This window comes from Canis lupus, chromosome 12 (genome assembly GCF_003254725.2).
Source record: "Canis lupus dingo isolate Sandy chromosome 12, ASM325472v2, whole genome shotgun sequence".
In the NCBI taxonomy this organism is placed as follows: Eukaryota; Metazoa; Chordata; class Mammalia; order Carnivora; family Canidae; genus Canis; species Canis lupus.
Genome location: NC_064254.1, coordinates 3491322 through 3513040, shown reverse-complemented (window position 1 = coordinate 3513040; position 21719 = coordinate 3491322). Strand labels below are relative to the sequence as shown.

The window sequence follows — 21719 nt, the reverse complement described above, 5'->3', positions numbered from 1 at the left end:
CTGGGGCAGACGCCGTGGGTAATTTTCCCTTAGCTGGGCTGTGCCCCACGGCTGGTGCTCAGTGCGCAGGAGCGGGGTGGTGGGGCGCAGGGCTAATTCCTGGAGCCTCAGGCACGCCGCAGTGGCTGACGCTGTCCCGGCCTCGCCTCCACCTCCCAGGGCTGGTGGCTGTGGGCAGATGTCACTCTTATGTTGTGGAGGCCCCTCCCTCTGTCCCAACCTTATAAGTCCAGTGGGTAGGGGTCATTAACTGTCCCCTTGAACAGATGTGGAAACTGAGGCTCAGAGATGCAAAGCATTGTGCTCACAGGATGTGCTGGGGAGAGACCTGGAGCATGACCCTGGACTCCCCATCCCGGCTGCCGCCCCCTGCCCCCATGTGGGGATGGTGTGGATAAAGGGCAGGACCTGGCAATGAACGTGGCGGGCCTGCCCGGTGTGGCCACTTGTGAGCTCTCAGGGGCTGGAGTCAGACCTTGGGTTCAGGTCCTGATTTGCCATGTGCTCTAGTTTTATTTCTGTGTTTTCCTGGGCCTCTGTTTACTCTTCTGAACAGCGAAGGTAATAAATAGCATTCGCTTCATGGGGTTATTGTGTGAGGATTAAATGAGATAATCCCCGTGACCTGCTCTGCGTGGAGTAGGTGCTCATGAAGGCACAGCTACCAGGCCTGTTATGACCACCACCAACACTGAGCAGCCTCTTGCCTGCTGCCTGCCACCCCCCCATGCCCAGTCCCTGCTGAGCCCATTACGGGTGCCAGCTGCGGCCACCCTGGGCTTGTCTGAGGAGCCCCCTTGGACACGTGGGTATGGCCCAGTGCTGCCCAGCTCCCCGGCTTCTGGGCAGTGCTGTGGCACAGAGAAACCCAGATGGGTCTGGGTGATCCTGGGCATGCCCCTCAGCCCTCTGAGCCTCATATAAATGTGGCTACGGCTCCCTGTCTCGGGGCTGTGGTGAGAATCAACAAAAGGAGAGTCTGTATAGGCTGACTGTACCCAGCGTGCGTGTGTGCAAGAGGTATCATGATTCTAGCGTCTTAGTCTGTTTTCTAAGACTTAACGTCCCTCCTTCCATAGGAGCCTCACAGTAAGGCTTACAGAGCCCAGGCTCTCACTGCTGGGGCTATTTGACAGATGAGAAGTTAGAGGCTCACAGGGGTGGTGACTTGCCCACGGTTACCAAGCGAGGCAGTGGGCTGAGGGTGTGGCAGCCTGTTTCCTTACCTCTGCGAACTTGGGATTTGAGCCCTTCTTGGAAAAAGGGGTGCAGGCCCTGTGGCCCCAGGGGCTCCACCAGGTCCCTGGCCCTTCCTGTCTAGGTCTCTGGGCTCCTCCACCCCCTAGTCTCCCCCCGTAAGTATCACTCTTGACAAGGTTACGGAGTCAGCATGTAAAACCTGTAAAAGTGAGTGTAATTTATTGATCTACATTTTGCTTATGAAATAGGACAAGTGCTGATTTGAGGATCTTGTTTGCTCTTGCCCTTGCACCGCCTGCTTCCCCGCCTGTGCTCTTATCTATGCAGGCCCTCCACCCCTGCATCTGAACAGTTTCTTTGTCAGCGTCCCTCCCAGGCCCCCCACCGCCCTACCCCTATGCCCTCTTCTTCTCCAGCCTCCTTGCCTTATTGAGCCCCCTTTTTCCTGGGCTCCCAAGAAAACACATAATGTTTAAAGGGGTGAGACAAGGGACTGAATAAAGCACTTTCTGGGGAAATATTTGTTCAAAGGCCTGTTGCCTGCATCTGTCGGGTTCTCTCCTGGAAAGCATAATTCAGAACCATTCTGGAAATTAATCCAAGTGTCTGCTTGCTGTCCTGATAAGAGTCCAGGTGGGCTCCAGGGAGGGGGAGACAGGGGTGGGTGTGGGATGGCCCCACAATGATTGCCTTCTAGGGTGTTGCTGGGAAATCAGGGGGCCGAGGGGGGTAGGAATTGGGCACGGCAGGCCCTAGGAAGTGAGGGATGCCCCTGCTGAGCCCTGGGGAGGGAGAATGGAGACCTCAGAGCAGCATCTGTGTGTGCCAGGCACTGGTGCAGAGTGGCCTGCTTGTCCAGGTCAAGCATCGGAGCACGGGAGAATTGGAACTCAGCCCCTGGCCGGCTCTGTGACCTGGGCTGTGAGGTTGGGTCTCCTCACCTGTCTAAGGCGTCTGTGAGATCGTGAGCTTGTCCTCGGGCCACTTACGTGGCAGGAATGAAGGAGCCCCTTTGAGTATGGGGCACCTGCCCTGTGCCAAGTGCTGCGCCAGGCACCCCGTGGGGAATCAAAGGAAGGTCCCCAGATCTGTGGAGCTCACGTGGCAGGAGGAGGTGGATGTTAAGTGAAAAGTAAGTAAAGGTTGAGCGTGCTGGAAAGTGGTCGTTATTATGGGGGAAAATCCAAGCAAGGGCAGTGACAGCAGGGTGCAGCGTCTGGAAGCAGCATGGGTACTAAGTTGGGAGGTTGGGAAAGGCTTTCCCAGGAAGGTGACATGTGAGCAGTCTCTCCAAGGGAAGGATGTGAAGGAAGGAGTGAGCCACATTTGTGCCTGGGAGAAGAGCACTGAGGCAGAGGAACAGCCAGCACAGAGGCCCTGAGGCAGAGCGTGCCCAGTATGTTCAGGGTTCAGCAAGGAGACCTGTGTGACTGGGGCCCCGAGAACACAAGCTAGGCCAAGGTGGGATGAGGTCAGAGGTCATGTGCTGGAAATGCTTTGATAAAACGCCAAGTGCTATTGATAATTTTGACTGACTGCCCTGAGCTAAGCTGTGAAAGGCATTTTATTAGCACCTGGCAGGTGCTCCAAAGGGAGGCCGTATGTGAATTTTGCATGAAGAGTGGAGGTCTGTTCATCTCCTGTCTCCTGCTCACCTTTAACACCCCAGTCCTTCTTGCTGCAAGATGATACGAGTTCTCTCCAAGCTGTTTCCCCCATTATGATGCCATTTGGAAAGAGGCTGCTGGTGACTGTGGAGCCATGTCCCCCATTTGGGGTGGGACATAGGTCATGGGCGCTGACCTGGCCGGTGGGGCCCTGCTGACAGCGGAGTGGCCCACACATCCTGGCTGTGCCTGGGGCCTCAGGAAGAGAAGCAGGGGCCAGGGCACACTTTCTGGCAGCCTTGGGTGGGGTTGGTGATCCTAATTAAAAGCTTGGATCCGAAAGGCTTGATGATGGAATTTCTAATTAAATCAATTTCATCTCGTCTGGGAGACAGAGGTTTGCATATGATAAGCATGAAATTAATAATTGTGTTTAGAAATTAGCTGTTGCTCAAAGCAGAGCCATTTATACAACCCTCTAGGGCCCCAGCCTCACCTCTGCTTGATCCTTTATGCTGGAGACAGATGGGCCACTTCAGCCGAGAGTGTGACAGCCAGGAGGAGAGGCAGGGACTGGGCATGGAGGGCGAGCAGGGGTGGCTTCCTCGGTTGCTGCCCTGAGGACCCTGCCCCGCAGAGGGTGTGGGCAGCCCTCCGGGTCCCTGGAGGCTGTCAGCCACACCCTCAGACTCTGTGTGCGCGTGTGTGCACGCACACGTATGTCTGGGCCAACCGGTACAAGGGGGAGGCTGGGGTTTTACATGACAGTGGACTGGGCTCTGGAACTTGTCCCTCTGGGTCCAAATCCTGCCTCAGCCACTTGCTAACTGTGTGACCTTAGACAAGTTTTTAATCCCTTTGTACCTCAGTTTTGGGAAAATGGGAACAATAAAAGGGTCTACTTCATATGCTTTTCATAAGATCAAAGATGTGAAGGCATTTGTAACCACTGAGGACAGGTCCTGGCACATAGTAAACTCAATAAATGCTAGTTTCTTTTCTTTTTTTTTTTTTTAAGATTTTATTTATTTATTTGAGAGAGAGCATGAGCGAGGTGAGGGGCAGAGGGAGAGGGAGAAGCAGGCTCCCCGCTGAGCAGGGATCCCAATCTGAGGCTCAATCCCAGGACCCCAGGATCATGACCTGAGCTAAAGGCAGATGCTAAACTGACTGATCCCCCCAGGTGCTCCTAAGTGCTAGTTTACACGGTGATGATGATTGCGAGTGTGTGTGAGTGTGTGTGTGTGTGTGTGTGTGAATGTGAATGTAATTCAGTTCAGCCCAAGCCAGCATGTACCGAATGGGAACTTGACATGCCCAGGCTCGTGAGGTGGTGATAAAGAAGACTCATGCCTGGCTGTCCCGAAGCTCCTGCCACTGTCGTCAGCATCAGTGAGGCTGTGCTGAAAGAACAAACCACCCTTCAGGCTCTGTGGCTTAAAATGCATGAACAAGCTGCTTACTAGCTCTGTGTGGGTTGGCTGAGTGCTCCGCCCCGTCTCCCCAGGGACCCAGGCTGGTCTTGGTAGCAGAGGGAACGTGGACCCTGTAGGGTCTCACAACTGCAGTGAAATGCTCTGGCTCCGAAGGAATGGCATTTTCTGCTTGCGCCTCATTAGCCAGAACGTGGCCCACGGCCCCAGCCAACCATAAGGGTCAGGGAGTCGAATTTGACCACGCGGCGGGAAGGCCGAGAGCTGGAGATGCCTCCAGCAGCTCTGAGGACAACGTTAACTGTGTGCGTGTTCGTTTGTTACCTCTCACTAGAATGTCTGTTCCATGAAAGCAGGGATGTGTCTCTGGGTGCTCACCCCTGTGCCGAAGAGTGGGCGAGACACACAGTGAGTGCTGGGTAAACCTTTATTGGGTGGGTGAATGAACAGTTTCTGAGGAGTGCGGGGAGGCCTGGAGAGTGGGGGAGGGGAGGCTGGTGGCCCCGAGAGCGGCCGTGGCAGAGGAAACACGGGGGTCCCATGGGCAAATTTGATTGTCTTTTAAGATAGCGTTCGTCTTCTGGGAGAGTCATGTCCACTGCTTAGTGGCAGTGAGGAGACGCTATGGGGCACGGTGTGAGAGGAAGGGGGTCCGTGTAAAGGTAGAGTAGGGCCAGGGCCACCCAGTCTCCAGGCCTGGGGGGGTGGCAGGGCCAGGGAGGCCGAGTGCCCCGGGGAGCAGAGATGGACACCGAGATTGGAGACTGTGGGCGCAGCCCCCAGCGCTGAGTGACTGGCAGCACTGAGGCACAGGCTGGCTCAGGGCCCGGTGGGGTGCATGGCCAGGCCCCCGAGTGGCTGGACACCTGGGGCTGGGAGTTGGTGGCGGGTCTGTGTCTGCAGAGCAGGGTAATGAGGTCTGATTGATGAGGCCATCCTGAAGTGGGTGGTGCAGGCCAGCTTGACCCAAATTCCCAGAGGATCTGAGGGGAAGTGGCCAGCAGCCCCCAAGTGACCTACTGAGTACAGGGGAAGGCCTTTGGCTTATGGGACAGGCCTACCTGGGTCTATCCTAATCCTTCCAAAGATGACCCAGATGCCACCTCAGTCTCATGCCCAGGGTGCCCCGTCCTGCCCCTGCCCACTTCCCAGGCCTTGGAAGTCTGCTCCTCTGTTTTTTTTGAGGGGGGCCCTAAGATATAGGGTCACTCTTTTGCTCTTATACTCTGGGGTCCTTGTTAGAAGTAGGCCACCTCAGGGCTGAGGCCGGGGGGGCCATCCATACCCCCTCCATGTGCTGGTCCTCCCCCCTTGCCCCTGCTCCTCTTATGTCTTCCTGAACCCCTCACCCATACCTCTGGTCTTTCACTGTGACGGCCCTGCCTAGCTGCTTTGAACCTCCTTGACCTTGTGTTCCCCTCTGTGCACCTCCTCGGCCCGTCCAAGCCCATGTCCCATACTGTCCACCTTTTCTCTCACACAGCTCCTCTGCGAGGCCCCCAGTGAACCCCTCGTTGCCCCAAACCTGGCGTGTCAGCCTGGAGACAGCATGTCCCTCTGAGGACCACCTTTACCCGCCCCCACCAGGCTGGTCCTCAGCACCCGGCTAAGAGGAGGTGCTTGGTGCCCCACTAGAGCGTGTGAAGTGCCTACCGTGTGCCCAGCTCGGAGGGAGACACACTCCCTCCTGAGGCCCCGTAGAGGGAGGAGAGGTGGCTGGCAACACCTCTTGCTCCTCTGGGTGCTGTGCGTCTGCAGCAGATGCCCCTTGGGAGACTGTGTGTGGCTCAGGCGGGTGGGGGGTGCTGAGGTGGGGGATGGTGTCTCTCAGCCCTGACCTAGTGCAGGCCAGGCCTTCTTTCCTCTGACCGGTTCTCTGAACTACACGTCCCTGCCTGTGCCGCTTTCATGTACCTAAAAGCCTGGCTGCCTTTCATCCGGCGGGGAAATGGCTGATGCTGAGGGCCGGGCAGTTGAGGCCTTGAGCAGCCAGGATCAGAAAGGCAAGGAGCAGGCAGCTGGCCCAGGGTCTGCCCAGCCCAATGCAGGGCCTCCCTGCTGCTCAGGTGAGAGGGGCTGCAGCCGGCCAGGTGGGGTCCCGAGGTCCACGAGGGCCCTGGCTGGGGCTGGTGGCCACAGGTGGGGGCAGGGTCCAGCTTTCATTTGTGGCTGCCCAGCCTGGCCTCAGGGTGGAGTGGAAGGAGCAGAGTCAGCTGGAAGGGGCTGGGCAGGGCCCTGTGCTGGGGATTTGGGGATGGTGAGCAGGGAGGCAGAAGAGCTCCGTCTGTGCCTTGTTTCTGGCTGTGATACTCAGAGGATACTTTCATCTCTTTGAGCCTCTGTTTTCTCATCTGCAAAATGGGCACAATGGTCCTTGCCTCACCTCCTCCTCTCATGCAAATAGCTAGCATTTGCTGAGGGCCTGTGTGTTTTGAGCACTTTGCATGTACCAGGCTAGTGCAGTCCTCTCTGTTGTTACTGTGGCTTCTTTAAAGGGGAGGAAATTGAGGCCCAGAGAGGTTGCTCGTTTGCCTAAGGTCACAAAGCTGGATGACAAGGCTGGGTCACTGCACAGTCCAGGGAGGATGGCTCCAGGGTGTGCTGGAAGCTTATGTGCTGTGCAAAGCATTAGGGAAGAGGCAGGAAGGGGAGGTGCTTTTAAACACTAAAGCTCACAGGAAGAGGGTTGGTGTTACTGCGGGGTGGCCCTGAGGTGTCCGTGTGATGGTCATGGACACCCAGCTTCTTGGCTCGGGGTGCTGCAGGCTTCGTGGAGGTCAGGGTAGAATTTCATCCCTGAGTGCTTTAAACAGACTTGAATGAAGTATCAGCTTTCAGGGGACCATGCTCTGGGGGGCTCTGAGGTGCTGGGCAGGTGGCCAAACTCCTCTGGATGGTATGGGACATGGAGCAGCCACTCTCAGAAGTTTCTTGATGCTGGCCAGGCCTGGGACAGCCTGAAAATAAATTCAGGCTCTAAACACATGTGTGTGTGTGCCTGGACACACATGCATGTAACATACTTACACATGCACACATAGGCTGTTCCCTCTGCCTGAGATGCCCTCCTTCAAATACCCACGTGGCTCCCTCCTTCACCTCCTTAAGTCTTGACTCAGATGTTGCCTGGTCAGAGAGACTTCCCCCAACCCCTCTAACGTCCGCTGCTCTGCTCTTCCTTTCTCTCCTGGATCCTTCATCCCATATGACAGCTTGGGATCACCCCTCCATGGCCTGCCTCCGTGTAGACTGGGAGCTGCACGAGGTCAGAGTGTCCACCCGTCTGTCGCCAGCACTCAGAACTATGCCTGGCAGGCTGTCCATACTCAGCGACTATTGGTAGGAGGAATAAATGAATGAACGTGCCCTGCGCTCATGTGTTTAGGGCACACGCTCCAGCACGTGTATGCACATGCGCGTGTGCGCACACGCCCTGCCCCCCGCCCCCGTCTGATGCGCTTGGCATTCATCTTCATTGTTGCTCAAGCCCGGAAGCAGCTTTTGTCTTTCCCCACGTGGCATGGACCTCCTTGTCACTCCAGAAACCTCAGAGAGAGAGAGAGAGAGAGAGAGAGAGAGACTGCGCGAGCACAAACGTGAGCATGTGGGGGGGTGGAGAGAAAGGGGGATTTCTTCACTTCCTCCATCTCTCCCCTCAGTCACTCATCCTTGGGTGGGAAGTTCTGCAGGGTGCCAGCTCCAGACACACTGTGTGTCACTCTGGGGTGGCCCACCTGCCCCTTTCGGGGGATGCAGTGGGTGTTGGGAATAGTCCACTTTTTTCTGAATCTCCACAAGTGGCCTTGCCCAGCATGTCGAGGGCACCTTAGAATGCCTGCTGAGTTGGCAAGTAGTCCAGGCGGCCTCACACCAGGGGGACAGGCCTGGTGCCCCTAGAGGACCTCCACTTGGTGCTGTGGGAGGTCTGAGCAGGCTCTCTGGAACGCAGGGAGGGCTGCCTGGAGGAGGTGATACGGGCTCTGTAGGCAGAGGAAGCCAGGCAGGTGGACTGTGAGTGGGCCAGCTGTGGTTGGTTAGGCGCCGTTGGAATCTGGGTTCCAGCTGACACTTGTGCTGGCACTGGCATGGCTGTGGCTGCCCCCTCCTCTGCCATGCTGCTGTTGTCAGAGGAGAAGACTTCTCTGAGAAGAATGTTAATCAGGCGCCCCTCCTGCTCCAGCAGGGCTGCAAAGACACAGCTGAGGAGACCTCAGAGCCCCGTGAGGCCAGGCTGTCCCAGGCACCCCGTCCAGGGCATCCCGGGGGGGGCCCCCTGCAGGCCTGGGTGGGCCCAGGAGGGAGGCCCTTGGAGGGCCGGCCAGTTCATCAGCATTCCAGGAGGAGGTGCCTCACCCCTAGGAGCACAGCTGTAGCTGGGAGAGAGCTGGCACAGGGACCAGAGGCTGAGGAGGGTGTAGCAGGAGGGACTGTAGCTCGCCTCAGAGCTAACCTTTCGAGTGCTTACTGCTGGTCAGCAGTTCATGGAAATTCCCTCATATGACCCTTACAACCATACCAGGCAGGGATTATAATTATTCCCATTTTGCAGCTGAGAAAACAGGTCTGGAGGGGTGAAGTAACTTGCTGGAGGCTTCCCAGCTGGTGGGGGGCTAAGCTGGGGTTTGAATCTGAGCCGTTGAGCTCCCAAAGCTCTACTCAAAACCAGCGTGCTAGGAAGCTTGGGAGGGCCTGGAGCTGGGGAGGAGCCTGTGAGGGGGGTGTGGGGGAGAGGAGGCAGGGATGCTGGCTTGTTTCCCTGACTCTGCTCTGGAGGCTTGCTCCTCCCTCTTAACCAGCAGGGGCTGGGTCACTTTCCCGGGTCTCAGGAATTGTTGGCAGCAGAGCAGGGGCCCCTCCTGGGCTCCTGAAATCTGAGGCCGGGGCACCCCTGCAGGCTGACAGACTTCCCCTGCAGGAACCCCAGGCTTGGGGCTCCCCACTTTGTGGGAATGAAGGCCTGCAGTGCGGGGAGGGCCTGGGTCCTGATGTCCGGACATCCATCTGTCCATCTGTCGTCCCAGCCTATGCTGAGTCCTGCACTGCAGTGGTGGGAGGTGGCTTGGAGGGAGGAGTGAGGGATGAAGAGTGAGAAGGCCCCTGTGTGAGAGGCCCCGAGACCTCCCTGGGCTTCCCACCCCTCTGCTGTACGCAGTCTATCTATCTATCTATCTATCTATCTATCTATCTATCTATCTATCTATCTATCTATCTATTTATTTATTTTTATGATAGGCACACAGTGAGAGAGAGAGAGAGGCAGAGACACAGGCAGAGGGAGAAGCAGGCTCCATGCACCGGGAGCCCGATGTGGGATTCGATCCCGGGTCTCCAGGATCGCGCTCTGGGCCAAAGGCAGGCGCTAAGCCGCTGCGCCACCCAGGGATCCCCGCAGTCCCTTTTGACTTCAGCGCCGGGTTGGGAGAAAACATCAGAAGTAGGAGACCAGCTTTTTCTAATTAGGAAGAGTGGGTTCCTGGGTGTTTGATTAGCGCTCCTTGCTGAGGGCCAGGCGCAGAGGGAAGCTGACAAACATCCATCTTCTCTCAGGGACCTGCTGGGAAGGCAGGCTGGTAGGGCAGGCCCTGGCCTCACGATCTCCACCACCTGCTCCGGCTCCAAATTCGGGGCTCTCCTGTTCAGAGGGATGACCCTGGAGTGCCGTCTGTTTTATTTTGTCTTATTCTTAAAAACTTGTTAAGTACAGGGGCACCTGGGTGGCTTAGTTGGTTAAGCGTCTGCCTTCAGTTCAGGTCATGATCCCAGGGTCCTGGGGTCGAGCCCTGCCTCGGGCTCCCTGCTGGGTGGGAGCCTGCTTCTCCCTCTCCCTCTGCCCCTCCCCTTGCTTGTGCACGTTCTCGCGCTCTTTGTCAAATAAATAAATAGAACATTAAAAAAATTTGTTAAATATGGATACTTCAGACACATACAAAGCAAATGGCACGGTGAGCCCCCGTGTACGTGGGACTGAGTTGTCTGCTCTTGGCTATTATTCTTTCTTCCATGTGCTCCCACTGTGGTTCTTTTGAAGCAAACCCGCGACCTCATTGTATCACCGCATCCCTCAATGTTTCTGTACAGATCTCTAAAATAGTAGGTCCCCACTTGGGGGGGGGTTCTGCACTGGTTCTGTACCCTGGGGGACCCTTGGCAATGTCTAGAGACATTTTTGGTTGTCACAATTTGGGGAGGGGTATGCCACTGGCATCTAGTGGGTAGGGGATGGGGATGCTGCTAAACATCCTTCAGTGCCCAGAACAGCCTCCCAAGAAAGAATTACACCCCAAAATGTTAACAATGCCAAGGCTGAGATGCTGCTCTGGATAATAGCCCCTTAAACACCAACCAACCCCTACAACCCTAAAAGTAACGACACTCCTAAAATTAACCATCAACTCTCCAACCAGAGGCCACTTCTAGAGGGTGCTGTGTTCATGCTCAGTGCTCTCCGAGGCAGAGAGGACTGGCTAGTTTTTGGAGGCTGTCGACACAGGTAGGAGAGGGAAGATTTTAGCGTGATTTGTTTTCCAAGCAGGTGGTATGTTTGCATTATTCTACATGCAAAATATACAAAGGGTATCAGGGGAAAGGTCTCCCATCAACCCTGCCCCCCAGCCACCTGGTTCCCTGTTGCGTCAGAGAGTGAGAATCTGTGCCGCCCCCCGCACACGACAAGCAAGGTGCCGCTCACACACAGAGCTGTGTCTGGGTGCTCGGTTCCTGCTGCGGGTCTTGGAGAGCTATCCAGAGCAGCGCATGGAAAGCTGCCGGGTTCTTTTTCACGGCCGATGTACTTCTTGTGGGGCCCTGGCTTCTTTTACCGGATTATTTCCAAAGGTTTGCTATTACAAACAGCATCACAATGGTTTCATGGCATCCTAGAAGGACCACAAGAACTACGTGAGACGGCCTGGGGTTACCTTTAGTTGGCTCCCCAGATCTGGAAAACCAGTCCTTCCTACCCCATCCTTACCTTTCTCGTGAGTGAGTTCAATGAGGACCCATCTGGGGAACTTCATGGGGGGCTGAGCCGTGTCCTTGTCCCAATGGGTGTCCTTAGTGGAAGGCGGACCCTGCTGTCCCTGGGGGTAGGGACATCATAGGCATAGGCCAGGTGGGCAGCCACTTGTCCAGGGTGCACCCCAAATCCTCTCGCCCCCTGCAACATTTCCCACCCTCAACTGAGGGTGCCATAGACTGGCTGAGAGGTGTTTGTCCTTCGGGAATGGTTGGATATCAACCACAGGAAGAGGGTCAGCTTAAGGGCTTAAGGGCTCTGCAGCTCACCTTTGTGTCAAGAGGGCCTCGGTGAGGTCTGCGGGGGCAGAAAGGTGCTCTGTGGCTGGGAGAGCTGGGGCGGGAGGCAGGGGGCTGGAGTCTGCCATGGAGGCCTGTCTGGGGCCTGTGTTGCAGGCTGCAGAGGGAGGGACCTCCCGGGGTCCCCACACACTCTGTCTTCCTGCGAGTCCATCCACGGGGTGGGCAGGGTTGTGGGAGAGCAGGGACCTGGGTTCTGTCTCCTCTGAGCTGGGCAGCACGAAGGAGCTGTGGGGACAGGGTCCACTGGGTGGTGACAGGAGGGGCTGCCTGGGGGAAGGTCATGGGCCAAATGACCTCTAGGGGTCTATCTTGACACCCTCAGCCCCACCCCATCCTTGGGCTGCGCTGTGGTGTCCATCTGGGGACATCTGCTCCTGGGATCTTCCAGTTCTTTGTGTAAATGGAGGCACCCAGAGGCTCTGGTGTGTGTTTACACGTGTAATCCTCTATGATTCTGGTGTGTGTGTGTGTCTGTGTGTGCACATATGTATATGGGGTATGTGGTGAGGACTTCACAGGACCCAGTGAGGCTGGTTGGAACACTTTTCTGGAAGAGGAGGGTTTGTGCTGGTGCACCAGTTACTTCTCACTCTGATGCCAGTCTGATTCCTGTCGGGGATGCAGAGGACATGGGGAGGACATGGGGAGGACTGGCGGGGACCAGGAGGAGGTGGGAGGCATTGGGACCCTGGTCTGGAGCCAGGGGACAGCCACCCAACCAGGTGCTCACACTCTCTGGGCCTCAGTTTCCTCCTCTGTCAGGTGGGCTAGGACCCATCCAGCCCGCATCAGGGGTCTCCCCCCAACTTCCTGTGGCTCTGGGGATGGGAAGGAGGTCGGTGTGGAGTGGTGGTGTGGTGTTGGCTGGCGTGGAGGGGGTGCCAGCCGCCCCATCAGCGGCCCGTCTCGCCCCCAGATCCCCCAGATCAGCTACGCCTCCACAGCCCCCGACCTGAGTGACAACAGCCGCTACGACTTCTTCTCCCGTGTGGTCCCGTCGGACACGTACCAGGCCCAGGCCATGGTGGACATCGTCCGTGCCCTCAAGTGGAACTACGTGTCCACGCTGGCCTCGGAAGGCAGCTATGGTGAGAGTGGTGTGGAGGCCTTCATCCAGAAGTCCCGGGAGGATGGTGAGTCGTGCTTGGGCCCAGGGGGGGAAGGGGGGCGGGTGTCAGGGCCTGGTGGCCAAGCACTGCCCAAGAGCCGCTCTCTGGGTCCTGCCGTGGGCCCTGCCCGCCCTGGGCCATTCCCCTCAGGGACCTCAGCCCCCTGAGCCCTGGGGAGCAGTCCGTGGCCTCCCCAGCTGGCTGGGTAACCCCCCAGGGGTAGGAGGGGATGTGAATGACTTTTGCCAGCGTGGCCAGGCAGACAGAGGGAGTGTCAGTTTTCCTGGCATGGGATCCAGTGGAACAGCTGCTGTTTTCAGGCAGATGGAGAAGGGGAAGGGGTGGGGATGGAGGTGGCTTTGTCTGGGGCGGTGGGGGGGGGTGTCTCAGGGACCCGGGAGACAGGGGCTCCACCAGCAGGTTCTTGGAAGGATTGTGCTGTGTGGTGGGAGTGAGAGGCAGGGCCAGCAGGGCTGTGTTGGTTCCTGGTGTCTTCAGGGAAGTTGGTGCCCCTGGGGGGAATGTGAGGACCTGGGAAAGTGATGTGCTCTCCTGGAGGCCTCCCCCTACCCTTACCACAAGCCAGCTTTCCCCCTTTAAACTCCCCCCATTCCCTTACTTGTCCTCAGAAGCTCCAGGGGTAACGCTTTTAGATACCAGCCAGCGGTAAGAGACTGGTATAACAAGGGTTAATACCTAGGCAAGCCTGAAGCCCCCAGCACTGCAAGGCTCAGTTCTGATGGTGCTGAGGAGGGCAGGCTGCCTGGGGCCGTGGTGGTGGTGGTGGTGGTGGTGTGCATCCAGCCGCTGTGGTCAGGCCCCGGGTTGGGGGCTCCACCCGGGTCTGGGTGAGCCTTGCCAAGCGGGATGGTTCATTGCACATGGGTGGGGTGTGCGGGGGAGGCAGACAGGCTCTTCCCCTCTTGGCAGCTCCTCGCAGAGGGGCCCCTGGCCTCTCCCAAGGCTCTATCTCTAAATAGCTCATTGTGGCGCCCTCGACCTTGGAGGATGGCATCTGTATATTTATACCCGAATAACCTCAGGACTCTAATTGCTTTTCCTAAGGACCACAGAGTATCCAGAGGCTGGTGTTGGTAACACCCTGCGGACATAATCCTGCTATAAATCTCAGATAAGCCCCTTTAATTGTACAGCCAGAGCAGCTCGGGTGCCTGCAACCTGGTGGAGAGGACGGAAGTGGGGCGGCGCTGACCGATGGCCGCAGCTCCAGGCCACTCCCCGCTCGGGCAGCTGGCCAGGCAGAGGGCAGCACGGGCTGGAGGGGTCCCACTCCCACCTAAAGCAGGCGGGCTGCAGCTCCCTGCCGCCCCCCCCCCCCCCCCCCCCGCCCGTAGTGTCAGACCCTGGTGCCACAGCCCCCTCCCTCTGGCTGCCTACAGGTCCTTTGCTGCTTTGCTCGGAGGTGGGTGCCTCTCTCTGGGGTAGCCCCATCCCCTGCTCTGCCCGTTGGCTGGAATCCTTTCCCAAACAAGCCCACCACCTCCCTGTTTATGGTGTAACCTCTACAGGCTTTGGGAACAAAGGTGCTAGAGGGACGGACAGAAGGTCTAGAGCTTTAGTTTTCAGTTGTGTTCAGACACAGCCATAGGGCCCTGGGAGCCACTCCCAGCACTTACATAGCTCTCCCTACATGCCTGGCCCCTGCTGAACACCTGTTTCACACCTGTGGTCCTGGGGAATCCTCCCTACCCTGTGAGGTGGATATCCCCATTTTACAGGGGAGGAAGTGAGGCATAGAGAGAAAGAAAACCGACATCAGGCCATCCACGTATGAGTTGAAGAAGGGATTTGAACCCAGGCTGTCTGGCTCCAGGATGAGACGTCGGAACTGCTTTTGTATTCATCGCTCCATCTTCTGCCCCCCTTTCCCACGGATGGGGGGATGACAGTCACACACACACACACACACACACACACACACACACACACACAGAGCCTGGAGGGACACTTGCTGGTGTGTTAAGAGTGGGAGAAGCATGGGATTGGGATGAGCTCTAGGTATTTGTGTTTTGGCTGAAACTTAGACTACTGTTTGAATTTTCCACAAGCATCTCATTTGGTGGCTAGAAAATATAAAGCCTACTCAAGATTTTTAAAAAGGGGTGCCTGGGTGGCTGGAACAGTTGGGCGTCTGCCTTTGTCCCAGGGTCCTGGGATCGAGCCCGCATCTGGCTACCTGCCCAGCGGGGAGCTGCTTCTCCCTCTCCTCCTTGCTAATGTTCTCTGTCACTATCTCTGTCTCTCTCTCTCTAATAAATAAAGAAAATCACACACACAAAATATCTTGTTACAAAAGGTTTAAAAACAAAGAATTCTAGAAAAATAAGAAAACTAGCTGTGCTGCCAGCGCCTGCAGCTCAGGGGCTCTCCTGGCCTGGTACAGGTGTCCGTCACCGCACCCCTGCCCTCTGTGTGCTCTCCCATCACCGAGGGCCTGGCCTCCCACCCGGCCTGAACTTCCATGTCCTTAAAAGCTCCTTCTGTCCCCCTGCAGCCCCAGGGCCCTGGCTAGGCTTCCCCTCGGGTATGGGCAGCTAGGTCTCCCCACCCCACCTGCTAAAATGAAACTTGATTTGGAGGAACGTCTTTAGGTGGTGAAAAGAAAAAGGAGAGAGAAAGCTGCGCTCCAGCTGGCCAAATTGAAATCAGAATTGAGCGGCCTGTAGAAAGAGGCCACTGTACCTTGTAGCCTAATCCCTGTGAAAGATTAAAGATGTCTTTGGCCGTATATTGTATTGATTCACTCTCTGAAATATAAATCATCTGTGAGTTGCTCAGAAGAGTGCCAGGGAGCAGAGTAGAGGGGAGGGTGCACTTGCTAGGCTGAGGACACACATCAGAGCTGAGGGGAGAGCTTGGCCAGCAAGTCCTGGGTGCCTGTTGTGTGGGCTTGGGGTCTTGTAGGGGAGCACAGTTGTGTCCATTTTATAAGAGAAGAAACTAAGGCCAGAGAGAGTAGGTCATTTCCCCAACCACGTAACCAGGATATGGAGGACCAGGAACTGAAACCCAGCTCTGTCCTCTGTGTGGGGAGCTCTTGCATTGCACCCAGCACGGATTGGGCCATTGGCTTGGGGCTTAAAGGAAGCCCTGGTCCTGCATTTCCCAGCCCGCATCAGCGCTGTGTGCTCCTACTTTGAACATTCAGTCTTGTGGCTCAGCCCCCAGACCTTCCTGTGGCCCTTGACTGAGCCCTGTCCTGTGCCAGGCACCCTCCCTGCACCATCATGAATCCTGGTGACAACCCTGTGGGGGCTGGTCTTTTTGTTCCCATTTTACAGATAGGGGAACTGAGGCTCAGAGGGGCTTGCCCAGGCTCACACAGTGAGGTGTTGGAGCAGGCCTTGGAGTGTGGCTGTCACACCCAGGCCTTTCTTTCTTTTCTTTTCTTTTTCTTTTTTTTTTTTTAAGATTTTATTTATTTATTCATGAGACACACACACACACACACACACACAGACAGAGAGAGAGAGAGAGGCAGAGACACAGGCAGAGGGAGAAGCAGGCTCCATGCAGGGAGCCCGATACGGGATTTAATCCCAGGACTCTAGGATCACGCCCTGGGCTGAAGGAAAGCGCTCAACCGCTAAGCCACCCAGGGATCCCCCACCCAGGCCTTTCAACACTATGCTGCCCGTCTCCCCGCGGCCCCCGTAGCAGAGGCGGCAGCGTGTGGCTAGCGGGCAGCTTCTGGCAGGCAGATCTGGGCTCTGGCTTGTCCACCTATTGGCTGTGAGAACCCGGGAAAGTCACTCAGCTGCTCAGTTTTGGGTTTCTCACCTGTGAAATGAGGATAAACCTGGTTGCTACCAGAGTGGAACATGCTTCTGGCCCACAGCCGTGGGAGCCCAGGAACACATATCGGAGGGTTATTATTGGGGGATCTGGTGGCTACCGGCCTCCCCATTGCCCGGCAACTCCTGGGGAGGCCCCGGGTGAGCTGGAACGCCCGAGGGGACCATGCTGGGCGCTAACTGAAGCTGTAGTTCATGTTCAGGGACAAGGCTAGGGACAAAGCCATAGGAGCCCAGGCCTGCTGGTACTTATAGGACAGCTGGTCTGGCAGCCACAGGGCAGCCAGGTGAGCTCCAGAAGCCGTGAGGGCAGGACACACGTGGTGGTGGGGGTGCACATTTGTGATTTTCTGGACATGTGACTGGTGGGCCTGTGTGCGTGCTCACGTGCGGTGTCTGGTGCTCTTCCCGTCGTCTTTGGATGCCGGGACTCCCTCCTCCTTGCCAGGGGGAGCCTGTGCTGAGGGGAAGGCAGAGAGGCAGGAGTGAAACCGATGTTGGGATTAGGCATGCAGAGCAGACTCCGCCTGGGCTCTGGAGATAATGTGACTGAGTCACCCAGGCATGAGGGGGTGGTACCCTTGAGACATGGCCCTGCCCTGGGTGCTTCCCTCCACCATCCTGGGCCCTCTCAGGGGTGGGGCCTGGGGTATAAATTCTTATACCCCCACAACCTTTCTTTGTCCATGGGGCCCTATGTGAGCCTCGGTTTATTTCCTGTAGGGCTCCATTTCACGAATGAGGAAAATGGAGGCTCAGAGAAGTTAAGGTCAGTTAAGGTCTGCTTAAGGTCAAACAGGAGTAGCATCCTAGGGCCTCCTATGTGGGTGACGGGAGAGTGGATGGTAGTAGTAGGTAATATTGATGGAGCCCTTCTGTGGACCAGATCTCCTTTTGTGTACTTCATACATGTTAACTCATTTAGCCCTCAAGACAACCCCATTACACGGATGGCAAAACTGAGGATCAGAGAAGTTGTAAGTTCCCTGAGGTCACACAGCTGGAAGAATAGCAGGAGTGGAATTTGAATCCAGCTGATGGTCCCCCCACCTCAAGTGCATGTGGCAGGAAGGACACAGGTCAGCTCCTGACAAGGGCGTCTCCATGGAATTACCTGGGGAGTTTGGTTCTGGTCTTTTCTGGGGAGCGATTCCAGCCTCCTGGGTGCCTCCAGGCATGGGCTTCTAAGGTGGGAACAAGGTGGCCACTCGATGCAGCAGGAGAGGGCGGGGGTGGATGGATCAGGCCAGCTCCTTGGAGGACACCCTGTCCCTTGCACAGTGAGGAGTTCCAAAGCCTCATCTCCCTGCTGTGTCCCTGTGTCCCCTATTGATATTCCGGAGACACTGGTGAGTCAAGCTGTTACTGGTCTGACCTCCAGCTCCAGCTCCCACTGCTGAGCTTCAGGCTTGCATTTAGATGGTCCCTGTCAGCAGCGCAGCAGCTTGGGCAGTGACTGGCGGGGCGGCAGCCCAGGCTCAAGGCTGGGGCGCCTCCTCGTCCGGTTGTGTATGTGACATCTCTGGACTCAGCTTCTCTGGCTGTAAAGGGAACACTCACCTCCTGGAGGCTCCAAGGGGATGGGGAAGAGGTTGGCCAGCCGGAAAGGTTTGTGCCACCGGGGTTGGGGGATGCTAGCTCTGCTTATGTATCTGGGAAAGCAGAGAGGTGCCTCCAGGATCCAGAGAGCCCTGAGAGTGGACCGAATGCCTGCTTCCCTTCCCGTTGCCCCTGGCCTTTTCTCCTCCCTTCCATCTCTGCTGCAGCCACACCAGCCTCCTCCCTGCTCCTCTGACACTGGGTAGTAGCTCACCTCAGGAGCCTTGCGCTGGTGGCCCCTCTGCCTGGAGCCATCTTTCTGTGAATGTCCGTATGCCCACATCCTCACCACATTCAGGTGTCTTCCCAGCTGTCCCCTCCTCAGAGAGGCCTTTCTGACCACAGTATTATAGCCCCTCCCCTGGCCCATTGCTCTCCATTCCGTTCCTGGCTCTGTTTTTCTTATAGCACTTGACAAATCAATTTATATTTGTTTATGGTCTACGAGGGCAGAGATTTTTTTTTTTGCCCGTTTTGCTCTCTGCTGAATCCCCAGCAAGTCCCCAGCATATAGCAGCTGCCTAGTAAATATCTGGGGAACGAGTGGCTGATCGATCACAGACTCCACCCCCAGCTGCTTTCTTCTTTAGCTCTTCTCCTAGGGGGCCTGAGGTTGTTCTCCCAACCTGCAGAAGGGCAGACTGAGGTCGACAGAGCAGAGGCACCTGGGCTTAGGTCCGGGGGCCCTGAGACCCCAGCTCCCTTCCCACTAAGCTCCCTGGCCAGTGACCCTCTCCTGACTCCCTAAGGACAGAATCCTTTCCCGGAGGCAGAAGCAGGGATATGAGAGCTCGGAGCTGCTCTGCAGCTGCATCAGGCTGCCATGAAGGGCCCTGCTTCCTCTCATTTCTTGCTGCAGTGCCTGGCTTGGGGGTGTTTTTTTTTTTTTTTTTCTTCCTGGAGTGCAGCAAGGGGAGGACACTGAGCTTTCCAGACCTGCTTGAGTTTCCCAGCTGGCCTGGGCTTCACACCCTCCAGGTATGCAGCTCCTGTGTGAGGCGAGGAGAGGTCCCAGGGGCCCTGCTGGCTCTGGGTAGGGTGAGGGGAGCAGTGTACCACCTGACCTCACGCCCTGCCCTTCATGCAGTAGGGGCTCAGTAGAGTTTACCATGCATCTGGTAAAGTAAGGGATATACTCCAGGGTTGCAGGGGATCGGCCCAAAGACATAGCTTAGACAAGTGAAGAGGAGGGGAAGGGCATGCCAGCTGGGGGAAAGCATGAGTAAGAGGCTGGAGGTAGGAGTGAGTCAGGCAGGTGGGACCCCGCTGAGGGGCTTGGCCTGGTCCTCATGGCCATGGGACAGGGAGTAGTGTGACATGGAACTGAACAGAGTTTTTTTCAAGCCAATCCTATTTAAAAATTTTTTGGCAGTTGGGGTCATGTGTGCTTACCCAAGGGATGGTATTAGCACACACCGTCTCCACCTTCTGTGTCTCATTTGCTCAGGGCCCTGGCGGGTCCTCTCTGCCCTTAAGGCTCAGGCCAAGGCCCTGCCTCCCTGAGGGCTTCTGTCATCTGCTTTCCTCCCTGGGAGGCAGAGATGCTCACCAGGAGGGAGGATGATTGTCCCCAGGGCTCACCACCTGGGAAGCCTCAAGCACACCCACCCCAGTGCTTACTGAACTTTCCCTGGGCCTCTTCCATTTGACTCTAGGCTTCTTGAGGCTGGGAAAGGAAGGGCTCCTTGGCTCTGTCCTCCTTGCCCTCTCTTGCACACAGCAGGAGCTTAATAGATGTTTATGGAATGAACATGTGGGCCAGCAGATGACCAGCCCTGTGTCCTTGGGCCCATCACTGTCCTTCTGGGCCCTCCTTCCCTCATCTGTAATCAGTTCATCTCCAGTGTCTAACTCTGCCCCCTACAGGCTGTGTCCTCACAGTCTATGGCCCTGGGCTCCAGGCATTTTTCTCCATAAGCAAAGGCTCTCAGAGGAGTGCTGGAAAAGAAGACATCCCTGAAGACCCAGAGGAATGAGTATCAAATGGTAGCACTTCAGAGTTTGGTCTTTTGGTTCAGGGATGATTTGGGCCAATTGTACAGGGACAGAGCCTGGAGCATGTAATCAGATGAAATGTGGTTGACATTAGCCAAAGGGCTGGGGAGCTGGAAGCAGGGAGGGGTCCTGCTGCTGGCTTTAGCTTGGTATATATGAGCTTGTAGCATCTTCTGAGGGGGAGACCTCTGGACTCTCCCCCCAGCTGCTTCTGGGAGTCACAGTACAGGGACCCAGCAGCTGGGGCCCAGTATGCCCTGCCCACTAGCCATGTATTTTCCAAGGATGCGGAAGGGAAGTGGGCCCCACCTTGCAGCCAGTACCCACCATTCTAGCTTAGTAGTCAGTCCTCATTGAACTTGATACCCATCATGACTTCCCCTGCCTTGGTCTGCTGCCTGTCACTCTACTATAGATGGAAATTAAGTGGACCTGGCATGGGTACCCCCTGCCAACCCATGAGGCCTACCACGAGCCAGTTGAGTCTCCTGGCCAGTGCTTGGAGATTGGCAAGGTGCTGGCATCAATGTGACTGCTCGGTGATTCCAGGTCAATCTTTGTATTGCTGTGAAGATAACCCCAAGCTTGCCTGACCTGCCTTGGGGACTTTGCCTGTCCACTCTGATTTCTCTGCCACTCTGGCCTTTGGCAAGGTGCTGACACCTCTTTATTTTGTGAGTCCCCTGGTATGGGTGGCATTGGGTCACTTTTCCTTCTCTCTCCATTCCGTCTTTGATGTGTTCACCCTGGCCTATCATAGCAGGGATGTGCTCCATTCTGGGTTTGCCTCTAAGCTTGATGGGAGTTACAGGAGGAAGAAAATATTAGACACCAAGCCCTTGTTGCTCTGAATTTGCATCCCTGCCCTCTTGGACAGGAAGCAACATTTTTTTTTTTTCACCAGCCTCCTTTGTGGAACATGTTTGAAGATTTCTTTGGGGTTTAAAAAACTTCCCTTTGTGGATTGCAGCCCCTTTGTGGCTTTGACCTTCTGAACCCTGTCCTCTGGATGCTGTAGTAGAGTGGAGTGGTTAAGAGCCCAGATGCTGTCTCTGCCGCCAGACTCTGCACCGCCTTGAGCAGTCCCTTATGGTCTTTGGGCTTCAGTTTCTACTTCATGAAAGGGGGATATAGATAGTACCCCCATTAGGTTGCTGTGAGCATTTAGTGAATGAATTGGTGTAAGGCATTTAGCACAGTCTGGTCCCTAAGTGAAACACCAGGCTACCAAAGGTGCATCCATTGTCACCATGACGAATCAGAGTAGGGGCACTGGGGCCCAGTCTGGTTCTGACTCTGTCTCTGGGTGGCTGTGTAACCAGTCACTTTCCCTCTTGGAGTGTCAGCTTGATGGCCAATGTGAAGGTGATAGGTTAGGGGACCTGCGAGTTCCCCCAGCATGCATCTCTGCATGCCTCACTCACCTCTCTTAGCTTTTCTGTCCATCCTCATCACATGAAAATCTGGATACCATAGGCTTGGCCTTCAGCTGCCAGTGTGTCTGGTTCTTGGGTCTGGACCTGAGCCCACAGAGGAGCCCTGTGCATGGCAACCTGATCCCTTCTGACCTCTTCCCTTTTGTTAAAAAGCAAGCAGTGAAGACCAGTGACCTTTCCCTGCTGGGGTTTGGGACTTGACTTACAC

At 56.2% G+C, this 21719-nt stretch overlaps 1 protein-coding gene across 13 annotated transcripts in view; it reads left to right on the top strand.

Annotated features, from left to right (window-relative positions):
• GRM4 (glutamate metabotropic receptor 4) overlaps positions 1 to 21719 on the top strand; it is a 116506-nt gene that overhangs the window by 42694 nt on the left and 52093 nt on the right. For 10 of the 13 annotated variants that reach the window (XR_007401101.1, XR_007401100.1, XR_007401102.1 and 7 more), the window contains exon 3: positions 12474 to 12690. Coding sequence is in view for 10 of the 13 variants with exons in the window: in XM_025418468.3 (XP_025274253.1) it covers positions 12474 to 12690 (217 nt within the window). In the remaining 3 variants the exon portion in view is untranslated. Of the gene's footprint in view, positions 1 to 4319; positions 4649 to 7722; positions 7837 to 12473; positions 12691 to 21719 lie in introns of those variants that run through there. The other 3 variants (XM_035697748.2, XM_035697749.2, XM_025418470.3) reach the window with 3 other exon arrangements.